Here is a 20022-nt window from a genome sequence, read left to right on the forward strand (position 1 = left end):
ATATTTTTGTGAAAGATATACTAATTTTACAAATTATAATATTAATCATTAATTATGGATTAATTAAAAAAAGGATGAGTAGTATGAGGGTGGTTATATGCCAATCACAAAGAATAATTCTTTTTTCTACCCAAAAAAGAGAATTATTCTTTAAAATCTTTAGAAGGAAACTTGGAGTGTCAGCCAAGCATGTATATATATGTGGTCTTGAGAATCAAAATGCTTTTTCAAAAATGTATCGTATCAACTTTGCAACATATTAGGCCAAAAGAATATTAGAATTCAAGCTCCATTACTGTATCTTGGGTTAGGCACAGTTGGGTACTGTAAAAGAAAATAAATCTTATCTAACAAGTTTGAAAATGGTGATTTTTATCTAACGAGCTTCAAATGCAAATTCTATATTTCCTTTTATGTCTAGAGCTCAAGTTCAAGATCCTAACAAAATCATTGTTTAAAAATTTTATAAACAAATTTTAAAGTCTATGAATTGTATTGATAAGATCTATCAAGTTATTTATGTTTTCGAAGCACCTAAGAAATCTTTTTATCTGACACTAAAAAATAATATTATGGATGAATAATGTATAACTCATTTAAAGAAATGCATTTTTTAGGTACTTCCTGAACTTAGCACCAGGAAGAGATTTTGTATGAAGTAGCAATTTTCTTCATAATTATACTTCCTTGAATCATGATCTTATGAACAAAATGATACCTGAGATCAATAAACTATCTTTTTATGAAACTCTCGATTCTTGGTTAAATGTATTACACTTTGTTCATCATAGAAAATCTCCATAACCTTTTGATTTATGTTAAGCTCGATAGATATATCTCGTAACCATATAAAAGTACCTATAAACCCGGAAAGCCTGAATATGTGTGATTATGCACATGAATGCTTTTCCTAGTCGAACTAGTTTACCAAAAAAGGAATCAAATTAAACCAAACACATCAGAAGCATTTGGCAAAAGACAAGGCAATAACAGCACTATTTCTGCATAAAAATTGGACCCTGCAGATAAATTCCATGATTTATTTGTTCTGTACTTTATATATCTCTTTTTCTCATTTACATACTAATAATACCATGATCTTCTCTTACATATAAATATATGGAGTGGTACTGATTATTTCACCAATAGCCCTTACAAGAGCACTCACCGTTTCTAAAATGATGAAATCTATTCCTGTCTCTAACAATAATCTCCCTATTGAAAATTTTTGAAATCATCACTGTTACCTCATGACAATCCCAGCAAACTCTGAGGTTCTTGACAATCCTGATGGGGACACCTTCCTTTAAGCTGATCAGACCAAAAGCAATGGCAATTTTCTCACTGTGCTTACATAAGGCATCTTCTTTTTCCTCTTCTTCTATGTCAAACAACACAGGATTAGTATTGGCCACATACCCAGATAACTTCAGTCTCTTAGATATCTCTCCCCACATTGTCTCAATTTCACCATACCTTGGATGACACTTATCCCCTACAAAGAATTCATGAACTTCTCCATTCACCTCTATGACACTGCATCCAGGAGGCTTTCTCACACCTTGAGCCTTCATGGCTTCCCGCACATTTGTAACATCATCCCAGTTTTTAGAGTCAGCATATATATTTGATAACAACACATAAGCACCATGATTCTTGGCCTCTAGCTCCACTATCTTTCTTGAAGCAAGCTCACCCAAGTCCATATTTTTGTACATTCTGCAAGCATTGAGCAAAGCTCCCCACGCACCAGCATGGGGCTTAATGGGCATGCTATGGATGAAATCTATGGCCCCTTCTAACTGCCCAGCTCGACCATACAAATCCACCATGATCCCATAATGCTCAAGCTGAGGTTCAATCCCATAAACTCTTCTCATAGAATCAAAATGTTGGCAACCTTCTTCAACGAGTCCAACCACACTACAAGCCCTTAAAATAGAGATGAATGTGATTCCGTTGGGTACAACCTCATCTTGTTTCATAAGCGAGAAAAGCTTAAGACAGTCTACACCAGCACCATTCATAGCTAGTCCATTCATGGCACTACTCCATGTATACACATTCTTATCCTTCAGGCCCCAGAAAACTTCCATGGCCTTGTTCATATCCCCACATTTTGCATACATATCAACGAGTGCAGTACCTAATGTCACTGTCATTTTAATCCTGTTTCTTTCTATATAAGCATGAGCCCATCTCCCTTGATCCAATGCGCCTAAATGAGTACATGCCGATAAAACCGAAACCATAGATACATCATTAACCTTAACGCCTTCTGATTGCATCAAATGGAACAAACTCAATGCTTCCTTTGGCTTCCCGCACTGCGCATACCCAGATATCATCGCATTCCACGCGATAGGATCTCTTTGCGACATTTCATCAAACATCTTCGCTGCAAAATCAATTTCTCCGCATTTTGCACATGCACTAACCATAGCAGTTTGACACACCAAGTCTGGTTCTTTAATTGATTCAAAGACCTTGTGGCAAGAAACTAGATGACCCAATTCAGCATACATAAATATCAATCCACTTTGGACATGTGGGTCATGCTCAAACCCGCGTTTTATTACAGCACCATGAACCAACTTACCAGTATCGCATGCTAGAAGTTGCGCACACGTGCGAACCAAGAAATTGAAAGTGTAATTATCGGGGGATAAATTGTTTTTGGAATGAAGAATTTTGTCGTAGAAGTGAAAGCTGTTTTGTGGATTAGAGCTCTTGCAGTGGGCTCTTATCATGGAGTTTAAGGCGAAGAGAGTGGGATTGTCAGAGCGGTCGAGCACTTGGTTTGAATAATGGAGATTGTTAGGGTTGTTAAGAGCAATGCAAGCGATGAACTGACCTACAAGTTGAGGTTCATTGAGGTTTCCATTGATGAGAAACTGAGTATGGATTTGCTTAAGCTCCTTGAGAGTGGTGGTGGAGTCTACAAGAGATAAGATGGGGTGCTTGACGACGTTTCTCAAGGAGCTCATGTCTAGCGAATGATTTGGTCAAGTTTAAAATGATAGACGCAAAAGAGAGTGATGAGATTTGGATTAACATGATAAAATTATCTGATTAGATAGTGTAAGTCAGGAGACGAGTCATGGCGTATTGAAGCTTTTGACAGATGAAGCGGCGGCGGCTGCGCGGTGGATACCGAGTTACATAGCTGAAAAATGTCCAAGTGATGGTCTTTGAGTATGAAAAGAGGGAAGTAAAACTGTGAAACATAGAAAACGAGGAAAGCTTTATATATAGACTGATTCAGGAAACAGTGGGGGGAGAGGGGCTAATAAAATTTCATTAATAATTGAAGTTTTTCTTTTTCTTTTTTTCAAATTTTCTGGAGGAAATATAATTTTATTATTGTCAGAAAATGATTAAATTGAAAAGTTAAAATAAAATATGCCAAGTTTATATATAAATGTAGTCACTTGGGGTGATGGTTGTACAAATATCAAACTAACAAATCCATTTAATTTTGTAATTTGTGCTGTGAGTTATTTTCATCAGCTTGATTAAAATTTCTACTGGAATTGGGATTTTCGTACTGTTTACCTTTGCATCAGTTTCAATAACACCCACTCTATCCATACACAATCTGCAAATAACTATCACGTTCTAATTTGTTCAATAAGCCATGTGAATTTTCATCATATGCTAAAACAACCAAGGATATATTACCATGAACTGATTATCTCTGCCTCCATTTAGCAAGACATTACTTCTCTTGAATCTAGACATATGGGAGAAAATGAAAATGCAGGAAACAAAAATAGCTCTCATGAAGATCTATTCTCTGTTAAGTGCCGTTCTTAAGCCCAGTGCATCTCCATTACCCAATTCTGACTGTATATTACCTTAAAATCAATGTCTCAACAAGACTCTCCTCCTGCCACCAAAACCAAATCAATACTTGCAGAACAAAGAAAAAGGAATAAATAATCATAACAATCATTGTTCATCAAGCTAAATCCACCATAACCAGAACTACTTCAGCAAATAATACAACAATTCGAATAAAGAACAATCTGATATAATTTCGTTATCTGCATAATTCCTTATCCAATCTACATACCCAAAAGAACAAAAAACTAAATCCCTAATTAACGCTTGAAGTACCTGATACAAAATTTTGGGGGAAAAAACCAATTACCCAATACAAAGACGTGTGCGGCCAAGATTCCGATCTCCGGGTTTTACACACGTGCAGCGACTGGGGCAGCCGCTGCGGCCGCGGACGAGGCGGCGCCGCCTAGAAATGAGAGGAATCCGGCGCTGGCAGGCTCTTGGTCGTCCAAGAACAGATCCTCAGGAACCCTAAACGCACCATGTAGACAAACGATCGCAAGGCCAACCATCAACGCAGAGATGAGGAGGGATCCCACGCTGGTCAAAAACACGACAATAATGGTCAGCACAACCAACGCACCTAGGGTTTCTCGATCAGAGAACGTACGGCCGAAGATGACAAGGGGCTGATCGGAGGGCCGGAAGATGTAGAGGAACAACCACGATGCAAGGAGTCCAAGGAGGACGAGGAGAGAGAACGGATGAGAAAGCAGCGAGAGGGCCAGTACGATTGACAGTATTGTCACGTAATTCACCTTGAAGTAAGAGAGATTCTTGCGGATCCGGGAGTAGGCTTCGGTTAGGGACTCCGGTCGGGCCATGGAGGTCCGATCGATGAGCTCCGACCATGGCCGGCGTTGAGAGAGGCCACTTCGGATCGACGCCGACAGGCGTGAAATGAATGCGCGGAATGCCGGCGTGGCTATCGGGGGCTGCGATTGGGTCGCGCCCGTTGAGGTTGCCTGGGCAGTTGAGATCGGCAGCGTGGGAGGGTTAGCCATTGGCGGCGTGTGCGATTAGGGAGTGGTGGCGCGTGTCGTGATTTAGGTTTTTCAGGACGAAGGAACTCGGAAGAGGCACCTACGCGAGTGCGGAGAGAGAGAGATTTCTTTTGACTCAAGTCTCCTCCAATAATAGCTGCCCAACGACCAATTACGTATTTATATGAACTTAGTTTAGACAAATTTATATAACTTTTTTGGTGAGTGATTAATTTACATAAATTTCAAACAAATGAAGTTTATAAAATTTTTTTTATAATAAACTAATTGTTTGAAAATATATATAAAATTGTAATAATTGAGTTTTTATATATCATAAATATTTCAATTAAAAAAAAATCTAACCATCCCCAATATCTTATTTAAAAATATAATAATCGTATTCATATTATATTCGAATTAATTATCATAGTTCTACTAGTATTAATAATTTAATTATAACGCCCAGTTTTTTTTTTTTTTTTTACTTCTAATGGCGTAGTTAAAATAAAACAATTTCATGATCAAATCAGTCATGCACATAGAAACACTATCACGATCTCTTATTCAAAGTCAAGATAAACCTACAATCATACATGAGACATCGCATAAAGTACAACCGTATACACTGTCTACACTACTATCAGCTTTTACACACTCAATTCTGCCAAAAGAAAAAGAAAATTTTTATCCTGTCACTCTATACACTAGGTTTGGACACCAGCAACTTCGATCCGGACTCTGTTCCTGCATCATCTGTGAATAATAAAGAATTAGTTCATATAACTCAGTACAGTAAAAATTAAATTATAGGTATGAGATGCAATAATATAAAACCTCATATTTCTACAGGTACTTCATTACTTAATCTAAGCCCTACCTTACTATCACCATGAGACTACTCATGACTAAAGCTTATCTCGGTATCTTAACGATCATACCTATCAAGGGTGACCGTCCCCCAACGCCACCCCAAGCGTACCAACAATGTCACCCATCACCAAAATCGGCGACCATCATTCACCTCTCGACCCCTAACAGACCACACACGTACACCATTATCATTCTTTCTCGTCACCAACATCGGTGACTATCATCTACCTCTTGACCCCTAACGGCCACACACACCCACAGTTATCATTCTCTCATGTCACCAACATCGACGACCATTATCTACCTCTCGACCCCTAATGGGCCACGCACATACACAATTATCATTCTCTCCCGTTACCAATATCGGCGACCCAGCTCCCTGTCCGTCGGGATCTCCCGACTAACACCACTATCGGTGACCAACCTACTCCCTCTAGTCGTGACCACTAATGTCGGCGTCCCCCTATAGGGCACTCAGTAATATTTAACAAGCACACAACCGGAAATTCCCCTTGCCAACCACTAACTTACAGCAACCTATATGTAATTCCCACCATACACACCCCACATGTCTCCCTTTCCTACTCTCTATATTTTTATCAAACCTCTACTCCCAACCACGTTTTCCTTTCTTCTTCTTACACTAATTCCATTCTCCCATAGCTCCTCGTTCTCCCTTTTCCCGCGGCATACTTTAAGTGTTCATACTCACACCGCGTTTCTCATTCTCTCTCCTCCGGCGGTCTCCTCTAGGCATACTCACACAAATCTGCTCTCTCTTATAAGTCTCAACAACCCCACTCCTCTCCCTCACGGACCTCACTCACACTGCATTCCTTCTCCATCACAGACTTCACTCACACCGCCTACTCCTTCTCTCTCATCCCTCGGTGCTCACCCGAATCTACTCTCTCTCGCACAAAGCCCCAACAATCACACTCCTCTCCCTCACGGACCTCACTCACACCGCAATCCTTCTCTATCACAGACTTCACTCACACCGCATTCCTCCCTCTCCCTCGGACCTCACTCACACTACCTTCCTCCTTCTCTCTCCTCCCACGGTGCTCACACGGACCTGCTCTCTCTCACAAACCTCACTCACACCCACACTCACTCCATCACAGACTTCACTCACCCCGCCTAATCCTTCTCTCTCCTCCCTCGGTGCTCACCCGAATCTACTCTCTCTCACAAAGCCCCAACAATCACACTCCTCTCCCTCACGAACCTCACTCACACTGCAATCCTTCTCTATCACGAACCTCACTCGCACTGCATCCCTCCCTCTCTCTCGAACCTCACTCACACCGCCTTCCTCCTTCTCTCTCCTCCTGCGGTGCTCACACGGACCTGCTCTCTCTCACAAACCTCACTCACACCGCACACTCACTCCCTCCACGGCCTCCTCCGTATACCGCCAGCTCCATATACACTCATAAATATACACTATATCTCTAATAAAACTAGATTTCTCACCAGCATTCAAATCTCAAATCCACACATGAAACTTAAACTTTACCGTACCTCCTATTTCCATCTTCCTTCCTCCCGCCGATTGCACTATCACCGTCCTCTGTCTTCTTCTCTCTCATTTCTCGCTCCTCTCCGCTCCGACTCCCTTCTCTCTCTATTTCTCGAACCTTCTTTTCTCCTTTCCACTCTCTTCTTTCTCTGTTTTTCTCTTTTTTTTCTTTTTTTCTTCTCTTCCCTCTTTCTTTTCTTTCCCGTCCCTTATTTATATCCCACCTGCTTCCTCAAAACGACGTCGTTTTTCTCCTTTCAAAATGACGTCGTTTTCCCCTTTAAAATGACGTCGTTTTCTCCCTTCAAAACGACTTCGTTTTCCCTCTTTCAAAACGACTTCGTTTTCCCCCTTTCAAAACGACGTCGTTTTCCCCTCATTCAAAACGACGTCGTTTCCCCCACTTTTTTTTTCAGTTACTACATATACTTCCCCCCTAAAAAAAAATTTGGTCCCTTAAATTTTGTTATCTTACTTCCAAACAATCTCAGATAATTTTGTCTCATCTCGTCCTCTCGTTCCCATATTACCTCCTCCGTCGCATGATGCCTCCATTGTATCTTCACCATAGGTATCACCCTGCTTCTTAACTTCCTTTCTTGTTGCTCAAGAACCCGAATTGGCCCCTCTTCATAAGACAAATCCTTCTCCAATAGTAACGATTATATCTTAGAATACGATTCGGATCCGAGTGATATTTTCATAGTAAAGATATGTGAAACACATTGTGAACCCCACTATACCGAGGAGGGAGCGCTACCCTGTACGCAACCACCCCCACCTTCTCCAGAATCTCAAACGGCCATATGAAACGGGGACTTAACTTCCCTTTCTTCCCAAATCTCAATAAACACTTCATGGGAAATACTTTCAGGAACACATGATTCCCTACTTCAAAGCTCAAATCTCTCTTGCAATTGTCTACGTACCTCTTCTGTCTACTTTGAGCAGCTTGTAACTTCTGTCGTATCATCAACACCTTAGTCATAGTTTCCTTTACCATTTCTGGTCCTAACAACTGTCTTTCTTCCACTTCACTCCAACGCACCAGCGACCTACAGGGTCGACCATACAGAGATTTATAAGGAGTCATTCCGATGCTGGCATGATAACTATTATTGTATATAAATTCTATTAAGGGTTGTATGTCCTCCCAATCTCCCCCCATATCGATGACACAAACTCTCAACATATCCTCCAATACTTGTATCGTTCTCTCCATCTGCCCATCCATTTATAGGTGAAAAGCTGTGCTAAAACTTACTTTAGTACCCAAAGCCTGTTGCAACCCTCTCCAAAATCTGGAGGTGAATCGGGAATCCTGATCGAAAACAATCGATACGGGAATGCCGTGTAACCTTACTACCTCCTTGACATACAGTCTGGCCAACTGCTCCACTGAATCAGTCACTTTCATTGCTAAGAAATGATAAGATTTAGTTAGACGATCAACCACCACCCAAATACTATCATGTTTCTTAAGGTTACCTGACAACCCAGTCACAAAATCCATGGAGACATGTTCCCACTTCCACTCGGGTATGGGTAAGGGCTGTAACAAACCCCTAGGCCTCTAATGTTCCGCCTTCACTTGCTGGCATATCAAGCACCTTAACACATACTCGGCCACATCTCTCTTCATGCCCCTCCACCAGAAACTTTTCTGTAGGTTTTTGTAAATCTTAGTACTTCCCGGGTGTATAGAAAATTTGGTGTCATGTGCCTCACTGACTATCTCTTCTCGTATCGTATGATCACTGGGAACACACATTCTGGTTTGAAATCCGAGTATCCCATCATCTTTCACCCTAAAATCTCTCACTGTCCCCTGTTCTACCCCTTTCTGGATCCTCTGCATCTCGATGTACACCAATTGCCCCTCTCTTATTTTCTGAACCAAGGTAGGTTGTGCCTTCAAACTAGCCACATACCTTCCATTTTCCCCATCTTGAATATATAATTGTTGCATGGCTTCCCGTAAATACCACTCAGACACCATCAAATAAACTAACACCCTGGCACTCTTACGGCTGAGAGCATCTGCCACAACATTTTTCCATCCGGGGTGATACCTGTCTATAGTCAAAATCTTTCAACAGATCCATCCATCTCCTCTGTTGCATATTCAATTCCCGCTGTGTGAACAAGTACTGTAAATTTTTATGATATGTATAAATTTCAAATGTTTCCCCATATAAGTAATGTCGCCACAGTTTTAAAGCATAGACTACTACAGCCAACTCCAAATCATGTGTTGGATAATTCCTTTCGTGTGTCCTTAACTGTCGAGACTCATACGCTATAACCTTCCCTTATTGCATTAATACACAACCCAATCCAACATGAGATGTGTCGCTATACACTATAAAATCACCTTCTCCCGACGGAATAACCAATATTGGGGTAGTAGTTAGTCTGCGTTTCAATTCTTGAAAGCTACCCTCACACTTCTCATCTCATTCAAACTTCACATTCTTTTTTGTTAACTTGGTAAGAGGTGCTGCAATACTCGAAAACCCTCGCACAAACCGACGGTAATATCCCGCCAACCTCAAAAAACTTCTGATCTCTGTTACAGTCTTTGGTCTTTCCCACTGCTTCTATTTTTACTGGGTCAACTAATACCCCATCTCTCGACACCATATGCCCCAAGAATGTTATTTGATCTAACCAGAACTCACATTTACTGAGCTTTGTATACAGTTTAGCTTTCTGAAGCATCCCTAACACAGTTGTTAGATGTTCTGCATGTTCTCCTGAATTCTTTGAATAAATCAATATGTCATCTATGAAGACAATGACATAGCGATCCAGTAGGGGTCTGAACACCCGATTCATCAAATCCATAAATACTGCAGGAGCATTCGTTAATCCAAAAGGCATCACCAGAAATTCATAATGCCCATACCTGGTGCGGAATACTGTCTTAGCAATGTCTTCGGCTCTTACCCGTAGCTAATGATACCCTGAATGCAGATCTATTTTTGAAAATACTTGTGCCCCTTGCAACTGATCAAATAAATCGTCGATCCTAGGTAGCGGATACTTATTCTTTATTGTCACTTAGTTCAGTTCTCTATAATCAATGTACATTCTCATAGTTCCATCCATTTTTTTAACAAATAATGTCGGGGCTCCCCACGGTGATATGCTCGGCCGAATAAATTTCTTATCCAGTAACTCTTGTAACTGTCTACTTAACTCCATTAGTTCTGACATCATCATCCTGTATAGAACCTTGGAGATTGGCTTGGTGCCGAGCTAGAGTTCTATAGTGAATTCGACCTCTCTATTGGGTGGCAGTCCCGGAAGGTCGTCTAGAAATACGTCTGGAAAATCTCTTACCACTGGTATCTCCTGGAGTGTAAGTCTCTTACCCTTGTTCCCTTGTATTACTTCTGAAGTAGCGGTTGCCTCCGAAACTGTTATGGCAAACACCCGCCCTTGAACCAACGGTCTACCAGGCTCTCTCGGCAGTGGACAATCCCGCACGAAGTGTTGTGTGTTCCCACACCGATAGCAGCCCCGACCGCCACTCATAAATGGCCGATCCCATGGTTTTTACTACACCGCGTGCACATCGAGTTACTCAGAGCCATCTGATGACTCGGGGCTGCCTCTTGTACCATTCTCTGCCTCTTCTCTGTTTGGCCGGATGATGGTGGTGGTCGTCTATAACTGGAAGGTCATTTATTATTGTCAGCATGTTCCTTATACAGTGCCTTTACTAACTGTGCCTTTTCCAATACCATCTGATATGTAGGTAATGCAAACATAGCCACCTGGTGATACAATTCCGACCACAACCCCTTCTCGAACCTTCTGGCCTTCTTTGTTTCATTCATCATGACCTCGAGCGCAAACCGGCCCAAATCTATATATCTCTCGGCGTACTCCACCACAGACAATCTTCATTGTCTAAGTTCGGTAAACTCTGTTTCTTTTCTCTGTCTCAGAAAATTTGGAAAATACTCTGCATTGAAAGCTTCTAAAAACACCTCCTAAGTGATTGGGGAGATCAGAGCTCCTCTTTTCAATTTCCACCAACGCTCGACGGATCCTCTTAACATGAATGTAGCCAGTTGTACCTTCTATTATGTGGTCACAGTTATCACTTCAAATAATTTTTCTATTTTTTTTATCCAATCTTTTGCCACCAATGGGTTAGAACCCCCATTAAAGGCAGGAGGGTTCAGCCTTCGGTATTTCTCAATGTTGCTTGTATCCACTACACCTAAGTGAATCCCCTGTTGTGGCACCGATGTTGTCTCCGACCATAATTCTCTATCCCTGATCATAGTAGCTAGGCTCTCAACCACTTTGCACAGCCAATTCAAGTTCTCTTGTTGCACGTCGGACTACTCTGCATGGGTTGTCGATGGACCAGTAGCGTGTCTCGACTGTGCGGGAGGGGGCACGGTGTGGCACAGGAGCAGCCCTGAAAATAGAGCGAGTGGCACATGGTGAAACCCTGGTGCTCGTCGTGGGGCCCCTGGGATATAAATAGGGGACGGGAAAGAAAAGAAGAGGGAAGAGAAGAAAAAAAAAGAAAGAAAAGAGAAAAACAGAGAAGGAAGAGAGCAGAAAGGAGAAAAGAAGAGAGAAAAGAAGATTCAAGAAAGAGAGAGAGGGGAGTCGGAGCAGAGAGGAGCGAGAAGGGAGAGAGAAGAAGACAGAGGACAATGATAGTGCAATCGGCGAGAGGAAAGAAGATGGAAATAAGAGGTACGGTAAAGTTTAAGTTTCATGTGTGGATTTGAGATTTGAATGCTGGTGAGAAATCTGGTTTTGTTAGAGATATAGTGTATATTTGTGAGTGCATATGGAGGTGGCGGTATACGGAGGAAGCCGTGGAGGGAGTGAGTGTGCGGTGTGAGTGAGGTTTGTGAGAGAGAGCAGGTCCGGGTGAGCACCGCAGAAGGAGAGAGAAGGAGGAAGAAGGTGTGAGTGAGGTCTGAATGAGAGATAGGGATGCATTGTGAGCGAAGTCTGTGATAGAGAAAGATTGTAGTGTGAGTGAGGTCCGTGAGGGAGAGGAGTGTGATTGTTGGGGCTTTATGAGAGATAGTAGATTCAAGTGAGCACCGAGGGAGGAGAGAGAAGGAGTAGGCGGGGTGAGTGAAGTCTGTGATGGAGAGGGAATGCGGTGTGAGTGAGGTCTGTGAGGGAGATGAGTGGGGTTGTTGAGACTTGTGAGAGAGAGAAGATTTGTGTGAGTATGCCTGGAGGAGACTGTCGGAGGAGAGAGAATGAGGAACGCGGTGTGAGTAGGAACACTTAGAGTATGCCGCGGGAAGAGGGAGAACGAGGAACTGTGGGAGAATGGAATTAGTGTAAGAAGAAAAAAGGAAAACATGGTTGGGAGTAGAGGTATGCTGGAAAATTAGAGAGTAGGAAAGGGAGACCTGTGGAGTGTGTACGGTGGGAATTACATATAGGTTGCTGTAATTTAGTGGTTGGCAAGGGGAATTTGCGGTTGTCTGCTTGTTAAATGTTATTGAGTGCCCTATAGGGGGACGCTGACAATGGTGGTCACGACTAGAGGGAGTAGGCTGGTCACCGATAGAGGTGTTAGTCGGGAGATCCCGACGGATAGGGGGCTGGGTCGCCGATATTGGTGACAGGAGAGAATGATAACTGTGTGTGTGTGTGGCACGTTAGGGGTTGAGAGGTAGATAATGGTCGCCGATGTTGGTGACAAGAGAGAATGATAACTGTGGGTGTGTGTGGTCGTTAGGGGTCGAGAGGTAGATGATGGTCACCGATGTTGGTGACGAGAGAGAATGATAATGGTGTGCGTGTGTGGCCTGTTAGGGGTCGAGAGGTGGATGATGGTCGCCAATTTTAGTGATGGGTGATAATGTTGGTACGCTTGGGGTAGCCTTAGGGGACGGTCACCCTTGATATGTATGATCGTTAGAATACCGGGGTAAGCTTTAGTCCTGAGTAGTCTCATGGTGATAGTAAGGTAGGGCTTAGGTTAAGTAATGAAGTACCTGTAGAAATATGGGGTTTTATATTGTTGCATCTCATACATGTAACTTAATTTTTACTGTACTGAGTTATATGAACTCACTCTTTATTATTCACAGATGATGTAGGAACGGAGTCCTGATCGAAGTTGCTAGTGTCCGAACCTAGTGTATAGAGTGACATGATAAAGATTTTCTTTTTCTTTTGGCAGAATTGAGTGTGTAAAAGCTAATAGTAGTGTAGATAGTGTATACGGTTGTACTTTATGCGATGTCTCATTTATACGGTTTATCTTGACTTTGAATAAGAGATCATGATAGTGTTTCTATATGCATGACTGATTTGATCATGAAATTACTTTGTTTTAACTACGCCATTAGAAGTGAAAAGGAAAAAAAAAACGGAGTGTTACATTAATTCATACTAAATTAAGTATATAGTTCATGTACATATTAACTATTACTTATTACCAATTCAATTAAGTGAAATTATTACAAAAACTAATTAGATTAGGAGCTACGATTATAACCCATAATGATTAATGTACTTGATAAACATGTGTTTTATCTCAATTATTTATTTTTTATTTTTTATGTATAATATATTTAGGTAAGGTTTTTTTTATGATAAAAGTTAAATATAATTTTTAATTAATTGTGATTATTCAATTAATGAAATCTAACATCTATAAAATATTTTTTTATATAAAAAAAACGTAATATACTTATTGAGAGTCAATTTAATTTGATCATTATAAATTCACCAATATACTAATGAGATAAAATTTAAATTTTATTGAATTAAGTACTATACATCAACGTTGATACTTCATAATATATATTCACAAAATAATAAATTTTTTATTTTTAATGACATTTTAAATATTAATATTTAAATAAAAAATAAATATTTTGATCATTGTAATCTCAACAATATATTAATGAATTAAATTATTGTTTTCATTAAATTAAATTTTATAAATCAACTACCATAATACGTAATATATATTTATAAAGTAACAAATTTTATTTCTTTAATTAAATTTAAACTACTACTAAACTATCATATCGTTAATTGTTAGAATAAGATTTAGATATATTAATATAAGAACATGCATAATTATTTATTAATATTATTAAAATTTTAATTTTTAATATAAAAATTTAAGTCAAATATACTTAAAAAAGTACATTAAGTATAAGATGTGACAATTTTTTTTTATATCCTTACAATTTTATGAGGATCAAATATGTTTTATATTTTGAGCTAAATGAATTAGGGCTCATAATTTCAAATAACTCGCAAATAATATAAAAACTTAAATAATTTATGAGATTCTTTTTATTAATTTTTATATTATACAAATGGAATATTTAAATATTAAACACATGAATAATATATCTATTTTCCTAACTTTAAAATTAAAATATTAAATATATAAACAATTTATTTAAAAATTAAAATTTTTTTATCAGCTAAATTTAGTTCACTTTAGACTTTTTTTTTTTCATTTCAATTTTAATCTAATTTAATCCGATTCAATTTAGTTCTAAATGCCAATAAAATAAAATCTTTAATTAATCATAATATATTTTTTTATTTGTAAAAATATAACATTTAATTGTAATATGAAAATGCTATTGACTTAAAACTTACACAATTGAATTGTCACAAAATTTTATGATTTTATTTGATTAATTAATTTATTTTTAAAAAAATAGTAAAAACTATTTTGTAATATGCATGGGTGTGTATTTATGGGTCACATTCCAATGGGCTTTTGTAATTATATATATATAATTATAATGTTGGGAATTCAAAAAATTTGAAAGATGATGATGGCCGTATGAACCATGCATGCATGTCATGATGATGATCAGATCATGACACAACAAGACGACGATTAACCCCAGGCTGAGTTCATGATTAATTGACGACGGTGACTTCTTGTTGGTTTCCTGTTCTGTTGAGACTTTTAAGGTCCGTACAGAGACAAAAAGCAATCAACAACGGTAATTTTTTATTTTTATTTTCTGAATTTATTGTCATTCAAATCTAATTATAATTTAATTCGAGATGCAAATATAATTATAATTCGTATAAGAACATTAAAATTATCTAATACCAATAATTTGAACTTAAGATTTTAAGAAGCAATGATTTGGGTCTATAAACTAATGCTATGATTCTGAATTTTATGAACTCTTATATTATGTATGATATTAACGAAAATATTAAAAATTTAAGTGATAAATATTGTAATATATTTTAAAAATTAATGATTGAAGCATAAAAAATTAATGAATTAATCATAAGATTTTAGACTTTGTAAGTTTTTAAATTATAATTTTTAATTATATAATAAAAATAAAAAATTTAAGCGATAAAAATTATGATATCTATTTATATATTAAAAATATATAATTATTAAATTATTGACTCACTTTAAAAAATTATTAAATTAGTAATATTTAAAATCAAGATATTACAAATTTTGATGGGTAAAAATAATCAAATATTTGTTGTTGTGTTAATTATTATATTTTTATTATTTAATAGATGAATATATATATATTATAAAAATATTTAAATAATATATAAAATTAATTATTTAAGTAATCTGTATAAGTATGTGGTCAAGACAAAATGAGACAGAGATATGTCATCATGTCGTCTTTTAACCTCGTATTTCTACATAATCAAACACTCCCATTCCCATGCCCTTTGTTTATTATTACCACAAACCCACAAAAACTGTGCAATAAAAATCTGATCTTTTTCTCCTTTTAATCGTTTTTCTTAATAAAAAACCTAACTTTCTATGGACCCACAAACACCAGAAACATAGCCGTTGTATTTTAGAAGAGGAGCGTTTGGCGCAATAACACACCAGCGGACTCAAAACACATGAAAGAACTGGTAGCAAGTACTGATGCAAATGTGCATCGATAAGATAAAAAAAAAAAAATTGAAAATGAAAAAGAAAAAGAAAAAAAAAAAGGAAATTAAAGAGAGAAAATGGAACTAGCCGTTGTGCTTTTTTTTTTTTTTTTGGGTTTGATGGAAGGAAGAAGAAGAAGGGGAGAAGAAAGAGAATTTTCTGGTTCACTTATTGTTTGTGCCCACCTGACATTTTTGTCTCTGGTTTCTCTCTCTCTCCTAATAGAAAATTGAAAGATTCCTCCCTCCTTCCCTCCCTCTATAGATCTTCACGTGAAATTCATCAGAGAAAGCTCCAACGTTTGATCTTTCTTACAGAAACCCCATTTTGAATCTCTCACCTTGTTTAAACTTTTCCCTGTTTCATTCTTGTTCTTATTCTATGCTTCTTCTACCTTTTACCCATTTCATTTCTTGCTTTACCTATTACAATGGAGGGTCAAAATGTGACTCTCTTTAGATTTTGTGACTACCCTTTTGAGTTTTTGAATGAAAGAGACGTTGATAGGAACAAGAAGATGGAGAAATGGAATAAAGTTTTGGTTTTTGCCTATTTCTTCCTTTATCTTCAGCTGCTCATTTGCTGTGTTCAACCAGCTTCTTGTGCAGAATGGGATGGTGTTATAGTCACTGAAGCTGACTTCGAAGTTCTACAAGAATTCAAGAGTGAACTTATTGATCCAAAAGGGTTTTTAAGGAGCTGGAATGGCAGTAGTTACGGAGCTTGCTCTGGTGGGTGGATTGGAATCAAGTGCGCTCAAGGTCAAGTCATAGTAATTCAGCTTCCATGGAAGGGCCTAGGAGGAAAAATAACTGAGAAAATTGGTCAACTTCATGCTCTCAGAAAGCTCAGTCTCCATGACAATGTCATTGGTGGTGAAATCCCTCAATCCTTGGGTTTATTGCCTAATCTCAGAGGCCTACAGCTCTTCAATAACCGGTTTTCAGGTTCCATCCCACCATCATTAGGCCTCTCTCCAGCTTTGCAAACTCTTGATCTTAGTAACAATTTACTCACAGGGAAAATCCCAGACAGCATTTCAAATTCCACCAAGCTTTACAGGCTCAATCTCAGCTTCAATTTGATTTCGGGTTCGATCCCTTCTAGTCTCTCTCGCTCTCCTTCTCTTATCTTTCTTGCTCTGCAACGCAATAACCTCTCTGGTTCATTATCAGACTCTTGGGGTCCAACACAAAACAATCCTACTTTCTTTCAACTTCAGTACTTATCCCTTGATCGCAATTCAATCTCTGGAACAATTCCTGCTTCTCTGGGCAGGTTAAGTGAGCTTCGAGAGGTCTCCTTTGGCCATAATCAGATAACTGGACCAATACCAGATAGTATAGGGAGACTCTCTAGACTTAGGACTCTTGACTTATCCAATAACTCAATTAATGGAAGCTTGCCTGTTAGTCTCTCTAATCTTTCATCTCTTGTTGTTCTGAACTTAGAAAGCAATAGGCTTGATACCCAAATCCCAGAATTCCTTTACAGACTGCACAACCTTTCTGTTCTCAACTTGAGGAGAAACCAATTTAATGGCGAAATTCCTTCAAGTATAGGGAACATTTCAACTCTTAGAATGCTTGATTTCTCTCAAAATGATCTCAGCGGAGAAATCCCATATTCCATATCTAATTTAAAAAGTCTCAGTTTTTTAAATGTCTCTTACAATAACCTCTCTGGTCCTGTTCCTTTACCACTCACAAGGAAATTCAATTCAAGTTCTTTTGTGGGTAATCTTCAGCTCTGTGGATACAGTAGCTCAACTCCATGTCCATCTGCAGCACCCCCTCCAAGTTTTCTTCCAGCAGAGAAATCAAGGAAACACCATAGAAAACTCAGCACCAAAGACATAATCCTCATTGCAGCTGGTGCTCTACTCACTGTTTTGTTCATACTTTTCCTTGTTCTTCTCTGCTGCTTGATTAGGAAAAAGGCTGCAGCATCAAGAGCAAAAAATGGGGAAGCAAGAGGGGCTGCCGTGGGGACCCAGAAAGGGGTGCCTCCGGGGGCCAGAGAAGTGGAAGGAGGAGGTGAAGGTGGAGGGAAACTAGTCCATTTCGACGGACCATTGGCGTTTACAGCCGATGATCTTTTGTGTGCAACAGCAGAGATTATGGGGAAAAGTACTTATGGTACTGTGTATAAGGCTACATTGGAGGATGGCAATCAAGTGGCAGTGAAAAGATTGAGAGAAAAAATCACGAAAGGTCAGAAAGAATTTGAGAGTGAAGTGAATTTGCTTGGCAAAATTAGGCACCCAAATCTTCTGGCTTTAAGGGCTTATTACTTGGGGCCTAAGGGAGAGAAACTCCTTGTCTTTGATTACATGCCCAAAGGGAGTCTTGCCACATTCCTCCATGGTAAGTACTTAGAGTTTTATTCATTTTTGATATTAAAGTTACAACATCTGCCAGTATGTCGCATTTATTTGATCTGAGTTTATTGTCTCTTTTAGTTTGATTTGTTAAAATAGATGTTAGGGTTTGTTTCTACTATATGGGGAGAAGTTAGTGGTAAAGAATAAGGGAGAAAATAGTGACAGAGAACATGACGGTTAACAGAGAAGTTAGTGACAAAAAATTAAGGAACATAACTTGGTTAGTGGAAAAGTTAGTGGTAGAAAAAACATGGCTTGGTTAGTGAAGAACATGACTTGATTGTATGTACATATATTGCATCAAATGGATTCATTTATTCGTAACTTCATTTTTTATTTTACGATATATCTTTCATTGAGTGCATTTCTAAATTATTTCTGCAATATATATATATATTTTGTAGCGACTCTTTTACTGTGTTTCTCAAGAGTAGATTCACACAATACCACTGTTGATGGATACAAAACCTTCTTTAAAATTTTATATGCTGAAATTCCATGTTATATTTGAATGTAGCTAGAGGAGCAGAAACACTAATTGATTGGCCAACAAGAATGAGAATAGCACAGGGCATGACAAGAGGCTTGTTCTACCTCCACACCCATGAAAACATCATTCATGGCAACCTAACATCAAGCAATGTATTGCTTGATGACGCCACAACTGCCAAAATAGCGGACTATGGCCTCTCTCGCCTAATGTCAGACGCAGCCAATTCAAGCGTGATCGCAACATCAGGTGCATTAGGCTACAGAGCACCAGAGCTTTCCAAGCTCAAGAAAGCCAACACGAAAACCGATGTTTACAGCCTTGGTGTTATAATTCTAGAGCTATTAACGGGGAAATCTCCTGCAGATTCAATGAATGGAGGCTTGGATTTGCCTCAATGGGTTGCCTCCATAGTGAAAGAAGAATGGACTAATCAAGTGTTTGATCTGGAATTGATGAGACATGCATCGACAATCGGAGATGAGCTGCTTAACACATTGAAATTGGCCTTGCATTGTGTTGATCCTTCACCTTCTTCAAGGCCAGAGGTTCAGCAAGTTCTTCAGCAGCTACAAGAGATCAGACCCGATACACCACCAGTCCTCAGCTCTGAGCCTTCTGGTGATAATGGAGCTGGAGTTGCTTCAACAAGTGACTAGAATTTAGAAAGAAAGAAAATTGAGCAGTGGGGAGTTCAATTGTTCTTACACTGCAATTCTTTCATTCTTGAATATTGAGTTTTGCTTACCATAATTTCAACTCTCTGTAAATACCACTAGTTTGCTTTGGATTAATGAAGTTATTTGTGATAGCTTCTTCCGAGATTGACAAGCCAAGATTAAACAATTTTATTTGAAATGATTCATTGATTATCCTCATATTTTCTTCAAGATGAAAGTAATGTATCTCAGTTAGACTTCCTCTATCAGTAAAATTTTCAATTCCTTGTTGAATAAGCAGCTAACCAAACAAGATATTCTTCATGAATCCTTTAAAATTCAGATTATA

The 20022-nt window shown here is 38.6% G+C and overlaps 3 protein-coding genes across 4 annotated transcripts; 1 reads left to right on the forward strand and 2 right to left on the reverse strand.

The window, feature by feature from the left end:
- Nucleotides 1–967: 967 nt before the first annotated feature.
- LOC110819200 (Tetratricopeptide repeat (TPR)-like superfamily protein) lies at nt 968–3822 on the reverse strand. The gene is made up of 2 exons (XM_022048317.2): nt 3682–3822; nt 968–3166 (listed from the first exon to the last, which is right to left on the reverse strand). The coding sequence occupies exon 2, from the start codon at nt 2985–2987 to the stop codon at nt 1140–1142; it is 1848 nt and encodes a 615-aa protein (XP_021904009.1). The 5' UTR covers nt 2988–3166; nt 3682–3822; the 3' UTR covers nt 968–1139.
- On the reverse strand, nt 3656–4850 carry LOC110819201 (PRA1 family protein B1-like). Of its 2 annotated transcripts, none has more exons than XR_002540632.2 (2): nt 4120–4850; nt 3656–3889 (listed from the first exon to the last, which is right to left on the reverse strand). XR_002540632.2 is itself a non-coding variant. In XM_022048318.2 (2 exons), the coding sequence occupies exon 1, from the start codon at nt 4848–4850 to the stop codon at nt 4197–4199; it is 654 nt and encodes a 217-aa protein (XP_021904010.1). In that variant the 3' UTR covers nt 3656–3889; nt 4154–4196. The 2 variants fall into 2 exon arrangements, 1 of the variants encoding a protein (XP_021904010.1); XM_022048318.2 differs by having other exon boundaries at nt 4154–4850.
- Nucleotides 4851–16269: 11419 nt separating this feature from the next.
- On the forward strand, nt 16270–19892 carry MRLK (meristematic receptor-like kinase). Its single transcript, XM_022048225.2, has 2 exons — nt 16270–18507; nt 19042–19892. Exons 1-2 carry the CDS (start codon nt 16572–16574, stop codon nt 19671–19673), a joined length of 2568 nt encoding a protein of 855 aa, XP_021903917.1. The 5' UTR covers nt 16270–16571; the 3' UTR covers nt 19674–19892.
- The last annotated feature ends 130 nt before the right edge of the window (nt 19893–20022 follow it).

The sequence above is a fragment of the Carica papaya genome, chromosome 2 (assembly GCF_054855325.1).
Source record: "Carica papaya isolate Zhongbai chromosome 2, ASM5485532v1, whole genome shotgun sequence".
Lineage (NCBI taxonomy): Eukaryota > Viridiplantae > Streptophyta > Magnoliopsida > Brassicales > Caricaceae > Carica > Carica papaya.